This window comes from Notolepis coatsorum (genome assembly GCF_963971535.1).
Source record: "Notolepis coatsorum genome assembly, chromosome: 3".
In the NCBI taxonomy this organism is placed as follows: Eukaryota; Metazoa; Chordata; class Actinopteri; order Aulopiformes; family Paralepididae; genus Notolepis; species Notolepis coatsorum.
This window is the reverse complement of record NC_140167.1, coordinates 201,041,652-201,063,583: the sequence shown is the minus strand read 5'-3', so window position 1 is coordinate 201,063,583 and position 21,932 is coordinate 201,041,652. Positions and strand designations below refer to the sequence as shown.

At 43.2% G+C, this 21,932-nt stretch overlaps 1 protein-coding gene across 1 annotated transcript in view; it reads left to right on the top strand.

Annotated features, from left to right (window-relative positions):
• The window catches only part of tmem259 (transmembrane protein 259), a gene marked incomplete at its 3' end in the record, with an annotated part of 94,469 nt that extends 75,194 nt beyond the window's left edge, over nucleotides 1-19,275 (top strand). The window contains exons 7-11 of the mRNA XM_084311505.1: nucleotides 3,384-3,441; nucleotides 5,329-5,412; nucleotides 11,054-11,186; nucleotides 16,564-16,663; nucleotides 18,481-19,275. Of these exons, the coding sequence (XP_084167631.1) occupies nucleotides 3,384-3,441; nucleotides 5,329-5,412; nucleotides 11,054-11,186; nucleotides 16,564-16,663; nucleotides 18,481-19,275 (1,170 nt within the window). The remainder of the gene's footprint in view (nucleotides 1-3,383; nucleotides 3,442-5,328; nucleotides 5,413-11,053; nucleotides 11,187-16,563; nucleotides 16,664-18,480) is intronic.
• Nucleotides 19,276-21,932: the final 2,657 nt, after the last annotated feature.

Genomic DNA, 21,932 nt, shown 5'->3' with positions numbered 1-21,932 from the left:
TAGTGGCCATAAGAATATGCCATAAGAATAAAGAATACAAATTAAGTGGCACTCCCCTAGTAGCAGCCTCTGACATTTTGCTGTGATTACCCTTAAAAAGGGGTAAATGTAGCCTTTTATTACACAATGGAGTATTTTATTTATTTATTGTCATGGATAAATAAACAATAATAATAAATAAATAATAAAATAAATTCAACCAAAGCTGACTGTCGACTAAAAATACTTCTTCAATCATCTGAAAATGAAAAACATTTAAAATAAAAACGAACCTTTGTAATTTTTTTAGTACTCTCTGTAGTAACACATTTCAGTTGTAAATCTTTTTTATAAAAACAAAAGTCCAAACTTCTCAATTTCATTTATTTATTTTGTAAATTAGCCAAGACTCTAAATCCCAGTTCTTTAGGCTGGATTTGAACCCAGCGACGTGTTGATAGACCAGTGTTAATTTAGTCAACGAAAATTATGACTAAATATGGTTGTCAACGAAGATTTTTCCCCTGACGAAAACGAGGCGAGATGTCACATTAATGGAGATCATGTGACACTAACGTGACGAAATTATTCATGCAATGTCGTTGACTAAAAACGATGACACAAAATAAAATCTTGCTAAACGTTTATTCAACGTCAACACTGTTTACTTGCTACTTGCTAGCTAACAAGAACTCGTTTGCCGACAGGAAAGTAACAAACATAATTGTCCGTGCTGAACCCTTATCCCCAACACATCGTTCCGTGGGTGAATTATTGTAATGTTCTGGGGTTTTGTGTGTCGCTCTAGTTGTATGGTCTTAGGGGCACCACTGTTATGCTGGGGGTGTTGTTTCCCCCCGGGAGATATGGGAGGATGGACCGGTTACGTTGTTGTGAAGCTAGCGTATTAGCAGGTAGCTGTGTTGTGTATGAGAAGGGAAGTATCAACATGTAAAGCCCCATATTGAGCTGGAAATAAAGCACCATACAGAAAAGGAAACTCCTCTTTCTTCCCTACATTACTGCATGACGGATCGCTACATTATGTTGATCCACCACAATAGAACACAGTTAAATAGCTTACATAATTCTAACCAGCTAGCACGAACGTTAGCTTTTTTTGTTTAGAAAAAGCTCACGCCAACTTATGCGGCTGTAACTGAGTGGCGAGACTAGACAAAAAAGACTAAATAGAAACTAAACAAAAAAGACTCAAACGAAAATGCTCACACCTGTAGTTGACTAAAACTTGACTAAACGAAAAATAGATAAAGGTGACTAAATATGATGAAAAAGAGCATTTGAGACATGACATTATTTATTGTAACACACCACACAAAATAAATCATGTGATCATGTATTATGGTTTGTAAATGTTTACATATCAACATTATCTGGCCATCCATCAGTAAATATAATCAAACTCCTCTGACCTCGTCTGGTCTTTCCAAAGACCCAAGAGACGGGACAGTAATATATATATATATTTGTGGAAAAGGCACCCTCTTATTTACATAGATCTGCATGCCACGTGCATCTTCCTGGCGATGTCTCAGACCCAGAGTCTGAATGTACGGAGCGGAAGATATAGCATATCATTTAACTTCTGAATCATAAAAATGAACCGGCATTCCCCCTATAACAACCTCTGACATTTTGATGTGTGATTTTCTTTAAAGGGGTAAATGTAGCCTTTTATTACGCAATGGAGTCTTTATCATCATGGATAAATAAATGATAATAATAATGAATAAATAAACAATGAAATACATTCCCACCACAGTCGGGACAGCCGAAACCTGACAAATTTTCCGCCGTCGAATAAAAACACAATTCTTCAATCAATATCTGAAATGAAAAAAATATAATAATTGTACTGTCTTTTACTATCATGCACTTTGCTACTAAATAATCTTCCTTGCCTATATTATAGGGGTGGGGGTGAGTATTTACTCACGGCTATGAGAAAACTCGATCTTTCAGCCAACAACAGCCAGCTAGCCAGCTACTGCACTACGAACTGCCAGCCAGCTAGCTGGCTACCCGAATCCACAACAGCCAGCCAGCCAACCGTACAAAATACAGTCTCAGCCAATCACATCGATTTGTACAGTTAGTTAGCTACACTCCATTGAGAATTAAAAGGTAGCCAGCCAGCACAGCCCGTATTAGCTAGCTACAGTTGCTAGGTAGCTAACATTAGCCAACGGAAGAACGATAGCTAGCTAGCCAACAGCTGCAAAAACAAACGCCAATGATGTTATCAGCCGTTGATATTATGAGCTATCAGTAGCTAGCCAGCTAGATAACGTTAGACAAAGCCTTGTGTATTAAACTAAAGTGAATAGTTTACTGGGCCATTTAGTTTAATGCTTCAGTGATGTTGAAAGAGGAGCTGCACTCTTGCTATCTTCGGAGCGAATGAGAGGATGTTGACAAGACGGGTCTGAGGGGGAGGGGCAATGAGAGCACTGCGAGCAGCGTGTGTGTGTGCGTCAACAACTTGCTGTAGGAGGAGAGAAGACGGCGAGTAATCGATCACTACTCGAGTACATCATTTTAAATGCCCAACCCTACTATATTACTACCTACTATACTAATATGTCTATACTACTATGCACTAGGGCTGGGCGATATGGAAAAAAATCATATCGCGATAACGATATGATCATTTTATTTTATTTCTCGATATCGATAATTATCGAATTGTTATAAGTATAAAAAAAAATACATATTTTTTTTTTTTTAACAACATATGTATGTTTATTTTGCAGCAATTCTTTGTCATTGCAGCCATCTTTAGTGTTACATCCCCTCACACTCCAGTTCTCAGGCTGCAGCTGGTTTAAAAGCTAAAGTAAACCGGCTTCTCTGCTGGCTGTGGCTCCAGAGGAGTTGAACAGTTCTGGCTCTGCTAGTTTATTTTCGATCTTTTGGCGCTTTTTTGGTGGACAAACCACTGCACATGTGCACTGTGACTCGTGACTGGAGTCTAGTTCTGCTAGCACACATAGCCTACTTGTATTTTAAATTAGAAAGCTAACAAAATAAATGGACAAGAGAAAAAGAAATCTGAATTTGGTCAGTATTGTCATTTGGACAAGCAAAGCCATTACTTTAAGTTGCAGGCAAGAAAGACAAGTCTGTCCACTGTCTCTGATTTTTCGATTTTTTTTAAATTTCTATATTCGATATCGATTATTAAAATATATCGCGATATTTATCGTTATCGTTATATCGCCCAGCCCTACTATGCACTCAAGACTGTAGCGCTCAAGTTCAACACGAACATTGTTATTTAGCTGAAAGAGTTGTACCCTTCCTGCTGTCGAACAGAACTTGTAAGTTGCTTTGGATAAAAGTGTCGGCTAAATGACTAAATGTATATGTTTTTAACCATGCAGACTCTGTCGGTGTCCATGCTGTTGAGATATTCTCACCACCAGATATTCGTCTTCATAGGTGAGCTTCTCCCTCTGTTCACTTTGTTCCAAATAGGTTGTTATTATTACCCGTTATTAACACATTCCCTGCCATGACTTATATCCATCAATATAGCCAGTCTGCCACCACTCTAAGCCTATGGAGATGTTCACCTTCTTTGCAGGGCTATAACTTTTTAAATTGTATTGCTAAATTGACATTACTATGACCCATTCAACATTGATTATCTATCGTTCAGGATGTAGGAACGTTATACTTTTTCATTCATATATTCATACAAAAATACCTTCTAGAATATAAGTGTTTTTATCGTTTTCTGCAGTAATTCCTAGAACGTGAGCTATAGGCCTAAACTCATATCATCACATTTATTTATAAGGCCTGACAACACACGTTAATGTCCCCATGGGCCGTACAAGTCTTCTTTAAACAAGTCAAGAAGAAAACATAACAATAAGTCAAGAACAGAACAAGAACACCATAAGGTCCAACAAATTTAAAATAAATGCAAATAAATGAAAATGCAAGCACTCCCAGGACATACCCCACGCGAAGGTAAGGAAAAACTCACTAAAACCTAACAATAGGGAAAAATGCTCCACAGGCAGTGTGGAGGAGAGAAACCTTAGAAGGGCCATTCAAGGGGGGATCTCCCTTCTTAGATGTCGGTGATAGTAGTGTTGCAGACTAACAGTTGGTAAGCATGCACTCAAGTGTGTAGTGAAACACAGATGAGTGCATGCAATAGCAACTGAACATTTTGAAAGATTGAAGATAGAGCTGATAGCGAATCTATTTGAGGCACAGGGGCGGCGCAAAGAGGGTCGCGTCCTCCCCGTTTTAATCACAGGACATTCAACACTCCGGTCATTGCTCAGGGACAGCCGGAGACGGGGAGATAGGGGGCGGCGCAGAGAGGGTCGCGAACTCCCAGACATCATCGCGGGACGTATATAGATAGATATATATATAGATTATCGATTGCCGTCTATTCCCTAGACACGCTATATTAAAAAATTCAACTGTACATGATCTTATGCGTCATCATGCGCGGATGAAAGGGGGGGGGGTCGTTTATAATTCTGTGATCGTCAGTAAATGCTTTATGTAGTATGGGTGATATATTGATCAGATCGGTTTGCGGTGAAATGAATAGACAATTGGGCTGAAAATGACGTCGGCGTCCTCTTACCGTTCGCAGACGAGACTGGAGGAAAAAGATCCCACTTATTTGACGTCGATCTCCTAGATCCATTTCCGGTTTGTATGGCGCAATAAACGCCCAAATCATATCGATTATTGAGTTATGGCAGCGATCCATATGCACGCCAGTGTTTGTCTGGAGTCCCGCAACAATATGTGACTGCCGGACGTATTTCCCAGATGCACCGATTGCCACTTCCGGTTGTAACTCGCCCGATCATCCACCAGGCGGCGGTATTGAGGCGTTGCAATATTGTGCAGAGTCCCACTGTATCACCAGAGGCTGGGTGGCTGAATTATGAATGCCATGGCGAAAAAATTAAATATTAAACAGACAGCGCATGGCGGGCAATAACGCTGTACAACGTGAACGGCGGTGGATGTGTTAACAAGATCATTGATTTTTATTTCTGTGATATATAACAATCGGGGAATGAAACTGAACGTTTTAGTCAACTGGACCCTCAGGAGAATTTCATTCATCTTAACTTAGATTATTCCCAAATGATAGTTGTACCCAGCGAAAACAAGGGACATTCAATAACTGAACATTTGAACATGTACACTGACAAATATCGGTCATGGAAATCGTGTGGCCACTTTGTCCAGGAATAGTCGTGGAAAAGACTTTGGGACTATGATGTTTCAAAATGTGAAGGAACCGTGACCTCTGACCTCTAACCTTCTCCATGCGTCTCTCAGTGGACCTGCTGCAGATGCTGGAGATGAACATGACCATCGCCTTCCCAGCAGCCCCTCTGCTCACCGTCATCCTGGCCCTCGTGGGTAAGAGACGCGTTTTTAAAACAAGGAGATCAGTCGTCAATGGGAATTCAAATGAGGGAGAGCTGAATTTCATAGTTATTAGCATAGAGTTACCAGCATGGCGTTACCAGTATAGTTACCAGCATAGCGTTATTAGCATAGTGTTACCAGCATAGAGTTATTAGCATAGAGTTATTAGCATAGAGTTACTAGCATAGAGTTATTAGCATAGCGTTATTAGCATAGTGTTACCAGCATAGAGTTACTAGCATAGCGTTATTAGCATAGAGTTACTAGCATAGAGTTACCAGCATAGAGTTATTAGCATAGAGTTACCAGCATAGAGTTACCAGCATAGAGTTATTAGCAGGGGAGGAAACAAACTTTTTGGCTTACCAGCCAACTGGCGAGTATCTGATTTTTTTTACCAGCCAAACAGATTTTTTACTAGCCAAAAAAAAATCGCTAATTGTGATAATTACTTCTTTGTATGTCTTCGTCTAAATTGATTTTCAATCATAGTAATAATCACACCGTGTCTCTACTCTTTAAAATATTTATTAGCATAAAACATTGTGTCCATCATCCTCATCGGAGTGTACATTCCACCACACGCGAACACTGAGGTCGCACTTTCAAAACTTCACGACGAGGTAAACAAACTCCAGGCAGCTAACGTTGACGCGGCCATTTTGGTCTTGGGGGATTTCAACAGCGCGCGTCTTAAAAAGGTGCTGCCGAATTTCTATCAGCATGTGACCTGTCCCACCAGAGGCGAGAACATATTAGACCATGTATACTCGCAATTTAAGAATGGGTACAAGTCACAGGCTCTTAGTCCATTCGGTAAAAGCGATCACGTTGCAATTTTTCTTTTGCCTAAGTACAAACAGTGTCTCAAGCGAACGCCGGTGGTCTCGCGAGAGGTTAAACGTTGGACCGTGACGTCAGTAGAGTCACTCCAAGCAGTGCTGGGAAGCACAGAATGGAGTGTACTCCGTGATAACACAGCCAATATTAACGAATACACCGAAACGGTGATTGACTATGTCTGTACTCAGGTAGAAGTAATAATCCCCACCACCAAAATTAATATCTACCCAAACCAAAAGCCCTGGGTAGACAAATCCGTCCGTGAGGCTCTGAAAGTGCGCACATCAGCATACAACACCGGGCTGGTGACAGGCAACATGGAAGAACACAAGATGGCAAGATACAACGTCAGGAGAGCAGTAATAGAGGCAAAACGGCGTTACAGGGATAAAGTTGAACTTCAGTTTGAACAGGCTGACTCTAGAGGCATGTGGCAGGGCCTCAGAACAATGACAGACTACAAAGGAACCCCCCTCAAACTGAACAGTGACATCTCCTTAGCAAATGATCTCAACTCCTTCTATGCGAGGTTTGAGGCTGTGAATAACAACACCAGCCTACAAACCACGGCAATGGGGGGGGGGGGGTCTGCTGATGGAGACTCAGTGTTCAGGGTAACAGAGCATGAGGTGAGACGGATCTTTAAAAAAGTGGATATCAGGAAGGCAGCAGGACCGGACGGCATCCCCGGCCGCGTCCTAAAAGTCTGTGCCGACCAACTGGCCCCGGTATTCACTGACATCTTCAACCTGTCCTTGGAACAGGCCGTCATCCCCACCTGTCTGAAGAAGTCCACCATCATCCCTGTACCCAAAAAATCTACGCCCGCTTGCCTCAACGACTACCGCCCTGTAGCCCTCACCTCCATAGCCATGAAGTGCTTTGAGAAGCTAGTGAAGGGCTACATCTGTTCCTCCCTCCCCATCAACCTGGACCCTCTGCAATTTGCATATCGCCCCAACAGGTCCACGGAGGACGCCATAGCCCATGTGCTGCACACAGCAGCATCACATCTGGACAAGAGGAAGGGGAACTATGTGAGAATGCTGTTCATCGACTACAGCTCAGCATTCAATACCATAGTCCCCTCCAAACTCATAGCCAAGCTCAGGGACCTGGGCTTGAACTATGACCTGTGCCAGTGGGTCCTGGACTTCCTGACGGGCAGACCCCAGGTGGTAAGAGCCGGCAACTGCACCTCCTCATCCATCACGCTCAACATAGGGGCCCCCCAGGGCTGTGTTCTGAGCCCCCTCCTCTACTCCCTGTACACACATGACTGCGTAGCACAGCGGAACAACAACACCATCATCAAATTTGCTGATGACACAGTAGTGGTGGGCCTGATCTCTGCCAACGACGAAAGGGCCTACCTGGAAGAGGTAGAGAACCTGTCACAGTGGTGTCAGGAGAACTGCCTCTCCCTGAACGTCAGCAAAACAAAAGAGATGATTGTGGACTTCAGGAGGTCGGGGGTCAAGGACTACAGCCCCCTCAGCATCGACGGGGCACCAGTTGAGAGAGTGAACAGTTTCAAGTACCTCGGAGCCCACATATCCGAGGACTTGACATGGACCACACACATTGACAGTGTTGTGAAGAAGGCACGACAACGCCTCTACTTCCTCAGGCGCCTAAGGAAGTTCCAAGTCAGTCAGAAGATCCTTAGGAACTTCTACTCATGTACAATAGAGAGCATCCTGACCGGCAACATCACCTCCTGGTTTGGGAATAGCACTGCACAAGACCGTAGCAGACTACAAAGAGTGACACGTTCAGCCGAACGCACAATTAGAGGGGGGCTTCCCACCCTCCAGAACATTTACAACAAGCGGTGCAAGGGGAAGGCTAAGAGAATTATTAAGGACTCGAGCCACCCGAACAACTGCCTCTTTGAACTGCTGCCGTCAGGCAAGCGATACCGGAGTCTTATGGCGAGCACAGAAAGACTCAGAAGGAGCTTCTATCCCCAGGCCATCAGGCTGCTAAACGAACAATAATCGCTAAACGAACAATAATCACTATGCAACAACCATCAAATGCACACAGCACACACACCCACACGCACACACACACTCACTCAAACAAACAACACACTGCAGCACCCACTCTCCACACTTTAGATCACACAAACACACTTACACTTTATATTTATTGATAAAGGATTTGCACTACAACTCGTACACCTACTGTGAATTGTACCTAAACTGCACCTTGTCCATTTATGCCTTGCACTATATAGTATTGTATATTAGTACACTGCACAGTATTGTATATTGTATGGTAACTACGTCTACGAACATTGTACATATGTCTAAACTGAACACTGTGACCTCTTTTTTTTTTTTCTTCTAATTTTTACTATGTTTTTATTTCATACTTATCTTGTCATGCACAGTCTCTGGAGCGCAACAGTAAGAAGCATTTTGTACAAAAGTATTCTGTACTTCTGTATGACAACTATTAAAGAAACTTGAAACTTGAAACTTGTATCAGTGTATCTACTCTTCACAATATTAGCATAAAACATATTAACATGAAAGAGGGATCTATTCTGGACTGGGTTGGGCTGAACTGGGAAGTGAAAGATGCTGGGTTTGACTGGGTTGGGCAGTGAAAGAAAAAACCGAAGTATGTTGTGAAGTGTATAGATGTAGCAGTACTGTCTATCTGTATGTCGTGTATGTCATATGTTATGATGAATTGAAAATGGGGCACCCTGATGTAAACAAGACGAAAGTCTTTCTCTGGTCTGCATCCCCTTAACAATTGTGTGTATTGAGCCGTACTGTATTGTACCCATTCTGCAATCTGTTAATTAATAAAGTTTTCAATCAATCAATCAAGTTAACTTTGAACCTCGGTTGTCAAGCCGCGTCAATGTTGTGTATGCGCCTCCATCTGGGTCGGTGTTCACTGTGCCTTTAAGACAGCACGGTGGTCTTACGACAGTGCTGTGAAGTACCGTCAAGTGTTGTGGTAACATCAGTTGGGTTGGTGTGCTGTTGTGCACTGGTTCGTGACTGCGATGTGCAAGCCAGGGGCTTTTGAGCATGAAATAAAATGTCTAACCTTACGTCGTAGTCCGGTGCTTTTTTGGAAACATTATAGTCATAACAGATACACCTAGCTAACATGGGGCTGGCTGCTTTGAGCACACGCGCACACAGGGCTAACGTTAGCTAGCAAGCAGCTATAGCTAAAACGCTAACTAGAAGCTAATCACTGTATACAGTTCCAATAGAGTGACATTACACCTCTGATTTAAATGTGTCCTTAGTAACTTATACTCAAGGGTTGTACTAGGGTTGGATGCAGTTCCCCGTTGGTCAGTCTGTCTGTTTTCCTTCTGCTGTGTTTAACGTTATCTGTTTGCGAGTGCTCCCTTGATATGACTGATGGCTAGTACCGCAGGACTTTTATTTAACATTCTATATGTCTGCGGGTTGGCCAGTACGGCGCGAACTTTTATTAAACATTATATATGTCCGCGGGTTGGCCAGTACTGCGGGAACTTTTATTAAACATTATATGTCCGCGGGTCTTGTGCAGTGCTCTCGTGGCACTGTCAACTAAAGCGAGCACTCAGAAGACGCGCACCGTTTGCCAGTGCAGTGATTGCAGAATGTTTTTTTGTCTTGTATACTCGCCAGACTGGCGAGTGGTCTTCATGAATCACTCGCCAAGCGTAAAAAATACTCTCATTTGGCGAGTAAAGTGGCCTAATTTCCTCCCCTGGTTATTAGCATAGAGTTACTAGCATAGAGTTACCAGCATAGAGTTACCAGCATAGAGTTACCAGCATAGCGTTACCAGCATAGAGTTACCAGCATAGAGTTACCAGCATAGAGTTACCAGCATAGAGTTACCAGCATAGCGTTACCAGCATAGAGTTACCAGCATAGAGTTACCAGCATAGCGTTACCAGCATAGCGTTACCAGCATAGCGTTACCAGCATAGCGTTATTAGCATAGTTACTAGCATAGAGTTACCAGCATAGCGTTATTAGCATAGTTACTAGCATAGTTACCAGCATAGCGTTATTAGCATAGTTACTAGCATAGAGTTACCAGCATAGTTACCAGCATAGCGTTATTAGCATAGTTACTAGCATAGAGTTACCAGCATAGAGTTATTAGCATAGAGTTACCAGCATAGCGTTATTAGCATAGTTACTAGCATAGAGTTACCAGCATAGAGTTATTAGCATAGTTACTAGCATAGAGTTACCAGCATAGAGTTATTAGCATAAGCATAGAGTTACCAGCATAGAGTAATTAGCATAGCGTTACCAGCATTATTAGCGTAGAAGAAGAACTCTTTAATTGTCATGCAGATGAACACATGTGAGATGGGCGACACACAGGAACACACACACATTGGTACTCAGTAGTACCGATGTAATTCAGTCGGTACCCAACCATCACACAAGTGCCCCATCGGAACCCCTATTTATTTAACTTACGGCTAATGCCGCTGTGAGTGTTCAAGGATCTTTGGAAAGTCCGCTTTCTTGGTACTTGAGAGGGGTTGAGTATGGCAACTTGGTGACGTGGCAGCTGAACTAAAGGTTATGAAATACACACTCTGAAAAGTGTCTTAATTGTGCACTGTTGAGTCTGGGCTCGAAACACAAATGTAATTACCTGCAATGCCCCTGTATTGTTGTGTATTTGATGAATAAAGAACTTGAACTTGTCTCAGAGTTCACGGGTGTGTAATGGGAAAGGGGCTGCGACATTTGGAGAGAGAAAAGTGGAAGTAAATAATTTGTCCCTGTGTTGTCAGGCATGGAGGCCATTATGTCTGAGTTCTTCAACGACACGACCACGGCCTTCTACATCATCCTCATCGTCTGGTTGGCCGATCAGTATGACGCCATCTGTTGCCACACCAACACCAGCAAACGGCATTGGCTGCGGTAAGTCCAGATCCCGCTTCAAAACACCCATTGTCGGAAAAGGCTATCGCTTGGATAAAGACCTGAGCGCACTTACACCAATTGCCAGCAAAAGACAGACATCTGCACACTCTGGGCCCAGGAAGCTAAGGTGGACACAGGACAAAGGGGTAAAAGATTTGTTGTGTAGTAAATTGTACCACTCCATTTGTGGTCTGGAACTGCAGAGGGGTCTAGTAATTGCTCATAAAGTACAAATTATTTAAGCAATTGGCACATTGTTAACCACTTAACCTTACAATGGAAAAGGAATACATAGTCATATCTATTAAAATGTCCATGTGGGTTTTGTTATGTCTGTAAAACTAAAAGAGATAAAATCAGGATATCTGAACTAGTGTTGTCACGATACTGGAATTTCGACTTCGATACGATACCTTGAAAAGTATCGATATTTCGATACCATTTCGATACCAAAAAAATAAATAAAAATATATATATATATTTTTGTTTTAAAAACAAATTTAGCTTTTGTTGCTGGTTGATTCTCCTCAGCTTCTCTCTGGTCCTATAAGAGAAGATAAATATAACACTTAAAACCCTTTGTTTATCTTTAGATCAGAGAGAGAAAGAGAGAGTGGCTTTATTTATTCTTGAAACAGGACATTGAGGTTCAGAATACATATAAAAGAGATGCAAGACATTTGCATAAATAGGACAAAAACACAGGTGAAAAACAAAAACAAAGAAAGATCGAATTAATAACATACTGAGGAGGGGCGCATACCTACGCGGCCGTCCCGGGTTCGACTCCCGCTCCCGGGGGATAAGGTTTGGGATCATGTTTTAAAATAAAATCAGTTACACACTGAGGTAGGGAGGTTTGTGATCATGTTTTAAAATAAAAACAGTTACACACTGAGGTAGGGAGGTTTGGGATCATGTTTTAAATTAAAAACAGTTACACACTGAGGTAGGGAGGTTAGTGATCATGTTTTAAATTAAAAACAGTTACACACTGAAGTAGGGAGGTTTGGGATCATGTTTTAAATTAGAATCAGTTACACACTGAGGTAGGGAGGTTAGTGATTGTAACTGAGGGGTACAATTCCCTGACTGTATTAATAAGTATGGTATCATTAAACCACTACTGTCTTATGTACATTACTACTGGCCATACAGTACACAGGTATATGATATGAACACCTCCACAATGACACGGTTCCACAACAATATTGGTTAGAATAATATTTATTAAAGGGGAACTATTTTACTATTTCTTTCACTATTTGGGCACTTTTACACAATTCCTGTGAGTCTATGGAACACCTCTGTAATATATATATTTTTTTATTCATTGTTTTGTATTTCTAATCAAGTCCTCAAAAACAGCATTTTTCTACCTCAAGATTTCGAGCTGTTTTGAGCCTGGGCTGCAGGTGCCACCTAAACCACTGCGGAGCGTCGTCGTCTATCTCAACATTAACATGCAGCAGTGACTATATGACATCACATATAGGCACATTTTCAAACGACTCAGTTCAGTGAGGGTGAATATTGTGAGAGGAGAATTGGAAGAATGCGCCAATATGAGAATTTTGAGACATAGATCATATTAATATAAGTCCACATAGCTAGGAAACAATGCTAAACACTCAAAAAGGCCATTTATAAGATAGTTCCCCTTTAACAGCAACGGTAGGTTACAGAATGATAACTATGAATTGCGCTTGTAAGGCGAAGAATGTGCGTGAGTAAGTCAAGAGCGTAAGTCCATTAGAATAGTACGCAGGAGATAATAAATACCACCTGTATCAATAGGAATTATATCTATGGTACACTAGTAGGGCAGCGGGAGATACTAGTAGGGTCCCCTCCGGTTGTAGGCCAGCAGGGGGAGGAAATGTTCGAATGCAAACTCTGGATCAACGGGGAATCAATAAGCTCCAGCTACGGGAGTCGGTACATTACTCCCTTGATCGGCAGACGAAATCAGCAGCTGTAATCCAAGTATGCGTGCAGCGTAGGTGAAAGCCAGCCAGCCTCTCCTTGAGACGGGCTTGAGTGATGTTCCTCACGGGTAAATCCCACACAGTAGTGGGGTGTAGACGATTCAGCCGGAAAAGGGCTCTGCATTCACCGGTGTAGATTCTCCGGTGCGCGGTACTTCACATTAACTAGGTCGAACTTGACGTTATTCCACTAAGCTCTGACACTTTTACTATCCTATTCGCACGCGGTTATAAGTGCTCTATTTAGATGCACGGTTGCTCACTTCACTTGGTCGTTGACTCGTGATGAAGGCTTTTACGGTTGAGGGTAACACGTTTCTAGGTTAACTTGACTTTAAGTGCTTCTGTATCCACCTGCGACGTATTTATACGTACGGTGAATAATCTAGTACCAGCCTTATTCCTGTCTCGTATTCTTGCGCAGAACCGGGCATGTCCAGGCAAGCCTTGGCGGTGACTTTGAACTAGACATTGGGGGTATGGCTGTGGCGCCTAGTGGATCGCTATCCAATAGGAGAACGAAATATTATGGTCTGTACTAGGTAAAAGGGATATTCCGTGTATATGTACAAAGAATACACAAGGGATATCAGACGATATACAAATATTATGCAATATATATCAAGTAGTAAATATATATATTCGGTTTAATCTGATCCTTCGTAACAGTGATCATGTTTTAAATTAGAATCAGTTACACACTGAGGTAGGGAGGTTTGTGATCATGTTTTAAATTAAAATCAGTTACACACTGAGGTAGGGAGGTTTGGGATCATGTTTTAAATTAAAAACAGTTACACACTGAGGTAGAGAGGTTTGGGATCATGTTTTAAATTAAAAACAGTTACACACTGAGGTAGGGAGGTTTGGGATCATGTTTTAAATTAAAAACAGTTACACACTGAGGTAGGGAGGTTTGGGATCATGTTTTAAATTAAAAACAGTTACACACTGAGGTAGGGAGGTTTGGGATCATGTTTTAAATTAAAAACAGTTACACACTGAGGTAGGGAGGTTAGTGATCATGTTTTATATTAAAAACAGTTACACACTGAGGTAGAGAGGTTTGGGATCATGTTTTAAATCCTCCAGAGGATAGTGGGGTGTTGGTATTTAGTGTGAGTTGAAGATCGTTCCAGGCAGCTGGTGCATCAGAACAAAAGGCGGACTGAAAAAGTCCAGACTGAACTCGTGGACCTTAAGTGTAAAGCTAATCATTTGAGCGGGTCAGATAAGGTCCATAATTCCAATCTAGCATCATTGTGACGAATCGTGATATATGGTGCAATTTTCCATCAATGGTAGATAAACCAACGGCGATGTCTATTTCATCTCTCTGATGGAGAAGACCAACCCACCTTATCATACAGGTCATGTTAGAACGCAGAAGCCACGATGAGAAGCCCCCGGTGGCCAGACACCGTACTGTAGTGACGTGTGCTCCTTGAGGTAGAAACAGTACAGCCTTTAACCCTTTCGCTGCCACACCACAGCCGGTTAACCCTTTCACTGCCACACGACAGAAGGTTAGCCCTTTACTATCACACAACCGACGGCGATGCTCCATCATTAGCATCCCAGAGCTAATGATGGAGCATCATCACCGTCGGTTGTGTGATAGTAAAGGGCTAACCTTCTGTCGTGTGGCAGTGAAAGGGTTAAAGAGAGGTGGTGACAGAGACGGAGCACTTCTACAGTGAGACGCTGTTTGGATACATAGCTTACTAACTGAATGCCCCTAAAGGTTTAAATGAAGAATTGTTGTCGGGCTGTTTTCTATAAATACTAATCTGATTGCATGCTTCCGTTTCATATAATGGGTATTTTCCTAGCGTGACATAGCTTGTGAGTATGGGTACATGTATGCATATTTAGTATGTGCATTGTGCACACGTTGAGCTGTGCTTACTTACACCCTCTGTAATTCGTCACATTTAGAAGCACCATTTTGTTCCTGCATTCTATTTGGCATATCATTTCTGTTTATTGCCCCCCTGGCTGTGCGTACAGTGAGTTGTTAAACAAGAAACCCATCTATGCTATATCTGCTCTGACCTAGTAAAATATGTTTTTTGGTCGTGTTGAATTTAGCTCTTGGAATGGTTATATCTTACACGACGCATTTCAAAGTTCTTGGCACACAGTTGTACATCTTTGATCCCCATGGATGTGTGATATATCTAATATATACTGTATATATATATATACTGGGGCTCAGGAGGTAGAGCAGTTGTCTGGTAATCGGAAGGTTATCTGTTTGATTCCCACTCTTCCTTGAGCAAGACACTTAACCCGATGAGCAGGTTGCGTGGTCCCCTCCGCCGTCAATGAGTGAATGTGAGGCAGAAATTGTAAAGCGCTTTGGTTAAAAGCACTATATAAATGCAGTCAATTTATATATATATTGTTATCCTTATTTGTCTTATTGTTATGATTTTATATGCTGTGATTTTATATGCCTTTTGTTTTTGCTTAATTCTGTATGTACACTCAACGTGACTGTAAATGAGGGAAACCTGTTGTCTTTCGGGTTTAAATAAAGGTTTGAAATGTAATCAAATTAATTCACAATAAAGTAATTCAAATATGATAGATATAACGTCGAAGTGAGTGCAAATGTGTACAAATAGATCAAATACGGTGTTATTGAAATACATGGTAGACGGGGAGCGAGAGACTGGTAAGCTCTGCTGAGATGGTGCCTGTGTGGTTTTTTTTCACACCTCACGCCCAAATCTTAAATAGTAATCTTCTATATCACCCGCATTACATTTCATCTGATTAGCTCTTGTCAACTCGGTGTGCGTTCATCAACGGTGAACTCAAGAGCCACACAATCCTTTCCCCAGCATTTAACCTCTTAACAGTCACCCAGAAAAGTGGCCATTTTTAAACTTGAACTTGATGACTGCATACTTATTTTGAAAAGCGTATCTTTATACTTTATACTTATAGCACATGCATAAGCCTGGTCTCTTTTGAAAGATAACATTTTTAAGTTTCTTACACAATAAAGAAAAATCATTTTTAGTGCTAAGTGAAATAGAGTAACATAAGGGCTGAACTTGAGTTGTACTTGTAATTGTGTACTCACGTTTTTCTGTAGTACCTAGTTGCAATATCCAAAAAAAATTATAACCAAAAAATATTGTTTATAAGCTGGAAAACACTGTGGGTCACGGAATATCCCATGTCATCGCTGTGTGTGGTTTGTCAGAAATGGGCATTACTGTTGGGTTTGGAAATTGAGCCGATGTACGTCGTAAATGCGAGGGCTGTTTTTGTTTTTTTATCGCAGTCCGTCAACGTCGACACTAGCCAACGTGTCATACAGGAAGGACATGTGTGCAGGATGATAACAAAATGTTTCTCTTGCTTTGCTCCAGATTCTTCTACCTGTATCACTTTGCCTTCTATGCCTACCACTACCGCTTCAATGGCCAGTACAGCAGCCTGGCGCTGGTTACCTCCTGGCTCTTCATACAGGTGAGCTGGTCAAAAACTCTGAACTAAACTGAACTGAAGGTGTAAATGTATAAAACAATAGCAGGTGCTGGCCGCCCACCTGAAACCTAATTGTATCAAAATCAAATCTCATCAGGTAGCCTGTGCCCTAGATAGTCTACAATGGTGGTTCTCAACCAGTGGGGGATGGGTACCGAATTCGGTACTTTTGAGGCACCGAACCGAAACACGTCGGTACTACCAAGTATCGAATCAAGTGAGAAACCTTTTTTTTTTTTTTTTTTTTTAACTTTTTTCTTTTCATGTCAACGTTCACACGCACAATATATGCTTACCTAGGATTTTACTTGATTCAACAACAAAGCAGTCGGAGCAATGACAAGCCGAAAACTGTCGAAATTGTAGTTATTTGAAGTTTGGATTTTTTTTTTACGACTGAGGTAGGTAAATTAAATTTCTTGAGACTAAAGTACAGAAAAAAGGTACCGTTGGGTACCGGTATCGATTCACAGGTACCGGTATCGGTTCAAATGTGAAAGGTACCCATCCCTCTGGTGTAGGATGCTCCGGGGTCCTTAATGGAGTTCCAGGGGGTCCCCAGGAAAATAGCCCAGTGAGAGAATAATATAAAAGTGACTATTATGATAATGGTCACTCTCTCCACTGTTATCTTCTCAGACGGGGGGCCCTGAGAGACTAAATCTTACCACATGGGGGTCCAAAGCTTAATTTATATCAGTTTCGGGATCCTTGAGATGAAACGGTTTGAGAACCACTGGTCTGCAATACATCTTCCATTCCTAGTGTCGGACTAGTTGAAACCGGCTCCAACTGCCAAGTGGCAGCATTTTAAAAGACTAACCATGTGTGACTTTCCAGCACCATAGAGCAGAACGTATTGTATAGGGTTAAAAGTAGAGGATGAGACCAGCTGGAAAGCTTAATTGAAACTAAGCCTGTGAAATAATGTCTACTCCAACCCCGCCCACCTGGTACTCCAAGCAGGATGTTCAAAAGTAATTGAATAATCTGCATTTGAATATTTTTCTGCTCTACAATTTCCCAGCCGTTAGCCTTTAATCCATTCAGGGCAGAGAGGGATATGAGGATATTTTCACATGTGATTGGGGCCGATGTCTAAATTCTAAAAATGCTTTCAAAAGTCCATTAGCGCAAGCTTGACATCAGTGTCTCTTCACTACAGGGTTTCTATGCAGGTCTAGACAACCTTCAGTTGGACATCAGTGTCTCTTCACTACAGGGTTTCTATGCAGGTCTAGACAACCTTCAGTTGGACATCAGTGTCTCTTCACTACAGGGTTTCTATGCAGGTCTAGACAACCTTCAGTTGGACATCAGTGTCTCTTCACTACAGGGTTTCTATGCAGGTCTAGACAACCTTCAGTTGGACTTCAGTGTCTCTTCACTACAGGGTTTCTATGCAGGTCTAGACAACCTTGAGTTGGACATCAGTGTCTCTTCACTACAGGGTTTCTATGCAGGTCTAGACAACCTTCAGTTGGACTTCAGTGTCTCTTCACTACAGGGTTTCTATGCAGGTCTAGACAACCTTCAGTTGGACTTCAGTGTCTCTTCACTACAGGGTTTCTATGCAGGTCTAGACAACCTTCAGTTGGACATCAGTGTGTCTCTCCAGATCTGAAAAGTTATGGGAAAACACATTAATCCCCAAATGAGCTGTCGTCTGTCGAGCAAATGATCATCATGCAACGTGTTAACATCGAGGTTGGGGGGGAAAGCGTTTCTAAATGCGCAGTGCGTGATGATGATGATGATGATGATGATGATGATGGCTCTCCCTTCTTCCCGCCACGCAGCACTCCATGATCTACTTCTTCCACCACTACGAACTCCCTGCCATCCTGCAGCAGATCCGCATCCAGGAGATGCTGCTCCAGAACCAGCAGGCGGGCCAGGGCAACCAGACGGCTCTGCAGGACAACCTCAACAACAACACCACCAGCAGCGCCGCCCAGGGACCAGCCCCGCCGCCTCCGGGCCAAGGAGCCGCCGCCCCCCCGGCCAGCGGGCAGCCGCCGGGCGAACCCCAGAACCAGACGCCGGTGACCTCGCAGCCCAACAGCCTGTCCGGGGGGGGCGGGGAGGTGCGCTCCGAGCTGGACTGGATAGCGGAGACGGCTGCCATCATCACCGAGGCGCTGTCGTCCTCTGGCTCACTAGCGGAGAGCTCCAGAGGGGGGGCTGCCGCGGAGGCAGCGAGGGTACAGGCTGCTATCAGCGTGGTGGCTGAGATCAGGATGGGGGCAGCGGGAGGAGGAGATGGTGGAGATGGTGGGGGGGAGAATAGGAGCGTAGATATCAGTCCAAGCGTAGTCGCGGTGGAAATCAAAACCATAGCCGGCTCCTCCAGTAGTGGCGGCAGTAGCTCACAGGGTTGGGCCACGGCCGCTCCTCTCACCGGAGGGCCCCGGGGAGCCCAGGAGGTCCCTTCGAGCGCACGCCCCTCCCCTCCACACACAGACTGCAGGGCCGGCCCCTCGGTGCCGGAGAGCCCCCCCACGCAGAGCCCCAGTACAGAGCGGGCCCCCGAGACAGAGGACGACCGCAGCCCCCCCGGCCCAGACTCCCATCATCATCCCAACCCCTCCTGACTCGCCTCCCCGGCCTCGGCCTCACACACACACCCATACAAGTGATCACACACTGGGCCTCTCTCGGCCCCTCGCTCGGCACCACCAGAGGGCCCACCGGCTCCTTACTGTAATCTCATTCGTAAGACACTGGAGGGGAAGAACAAGAGAAGTAGAGAGAGAGCGATGGAGAGCGGAAGAGAAAAGAGAAACGCCCTCACTTTCTCCTGACAGGATCTCAAAACTATGGATTTTTTTTTTTTTCTTTTTTTTTTTTTTTGCTTTTAGTTGTTTAAGTTTTTGCTTTATTTTTATTTTGTCCCCAGGTCGGGGCCGTGACATTTCCATCCATCGCAGGTTCCTCTCTCTCTCTCTCTCTCAAATTCTTATCAGAATGTTCCACTCGGCAAGTAAAGGGTTTTGTGATCATTCTGAAATGACTTTTGTTGCCTTGTGATTTAGTTTTTATTTGTTTTCTATAACATGTGATCAATTGATCAATGATTTGAAAGAATGGAGCAGAGGTAATCACTATTCCATGAAAGCGATGAGGTAATGATGAGCTATGATTTCATTGATGAAGAGGAGAATGACCAATGGTACCTGGTGGTTGGTGTTTCCACGGAAACGCTAGGGCAGGGTTTCAAGTAACCAGGGCTGCGCTGTGTGGATCATGGGGACGGGTACCAGCGCTACAAGTATCGGGGAGTTTCCCCCAATACTGAAATGTGATACAGACAGAGTGCCACGTGTGTCACGGGTCAGAAACCAAAGCAATGTGACGTGATTTTCTGTATTTAATTTTTTTTTGATATATAAGAAACAGTTGGATTCCTCTAATGGAGAAAACAGATCTCTGTCACGATGGCCATTTTGCTCTTATGTCGTGTTCCGGGAACCCAACCTGAGCATGGACCTCGGGGCAAAATGGCTGCATTGAAAATATGGTCAATGACCCCAAACAAGCAATACTTGTTCAGTAAAAGTTATAAATGGGGTCCGTGCTCGATATTGGCAGATTCTTAAGGTTGGTATTGACCGGTATCGACTGGTAATGACCGGTAACAGCTGGTATCGCTCTCGCCGTGCCCCCTGTTACAACACAGACCCACATTCTCAACGCTCACATTCATTCCACAGGGTTCTGGACGGCCTGAGTATCTTGTTTGACGAGAGTGCTTTAATGGTTTGGTCATTTGCAGTGAACAGGGAAGAAGGGGGCGAAGACCGAGTTGCTTCATTAAGTGCTCGATTTCAGTTTGGCTATTATGTAGTCAAAATAGTAAAGCCTCTGCGGTCTGTGTGTGTGTGTGTGGAGACTGGAAACGCACCGAGGGTAACGCACCCGTCGTACCACGCGTTTGGATCAGACTAGTCGATGTTCGTCTCATTCCGTTCAGTCCACCCGTGTGTGGTTGCTTTTCTCCCTGCGTGTATATTGATGGGAAAGCAGCTGCTTCCTCCTTTAGTCCGGCATGCCTGCTGTTGTTCTCGTCTCGAGGCATATAGAGGAAGAGCATCACCTGTCCCTCTCCAGACGGACACGGCCTCCTGTACTCCTGTGGGCCGAGCCGTCGACTCGGAGGTCGCTGTGGCTCTTTTCAGGTGGAACCCCTGCTTTGCCGGCCTGAGAAACCGATTTTCTTTCTTCAAATCCTATAACCCATGATTTTCGGAGACGTCCTTTTGAATCCCAAATAGAGATACGAAAGTACACGACTACAAAGGCAAACTGCTCTGACAAATCTTTTCTTTTTGGTTTTTCTTGTCTTTTCTTTTTTTGCTACCCCTCGGACTAAAAATAATTATATTATCATTTGGAACTTAATGCTCCTAGTTGAAGCTTACCTTAAATGTACCCTCATTTTGCACGGTGCACACAAAAACCAGTAGTTCTGTAGAGTTGCTGCTTCTAGAGCTTTTTTTCTTATTCCGTTTCAAACAAACATTCTAAATTGGTCCCGAGTTTATTTCCCGTTTCTGTGTTTGCTAATACAACAGCTGACGGTGCAGAAGGGTGCTTTAAGCTGAGCGGCGCTTCAAGGCAGACGGGAAATAAACTAGAACCAAAGCTGTTCCCTTAGCAACGCAATTCCATTGAAAGAGGTAATGGATCAGGACCCATAATGGGCCCCTCCAGAACTAGTGATGATCACCCACACTTCGAAAGTCATGTGTTTTTATTTAACACATTGAGTGCCAGGCACGAGAAATCTCGTTATTTAATCGTTATTGCTTTTATTAGCGATATCCATTCATTTTTCATCAATCTAGCCTCACGTTATCATTGGGACTGTCTATGAGCTCGAACAGGGAAAATACGGCCCCCTATCATCTCCCGGATGGTAATGCACCCATTGGATTGGACTCAATGGAAATTGATGAGAAAAAAAAAACTCCGGATTCCACATTTTACTTCTCAGGCATTCCGGAGACGATCGGATTCATTGTGGAGCCTCAGAACAGTGTGGAATATGTGTTTTGAGTACCTAACGTTGGATCAATAAACGCGATCGATATTTGGAATGGCGATCAGGAATTGGAATAATCTTTTTGCAGAACATGTGAGGTAAGGAATCTATTTTACCAGTCTTGGGGTAATTAGATGTATTTTTCACATATCTCAACGTGTCTGTGCGTGTATGATGCTAGCGCTGACCAGGAAATAGATAATCGGT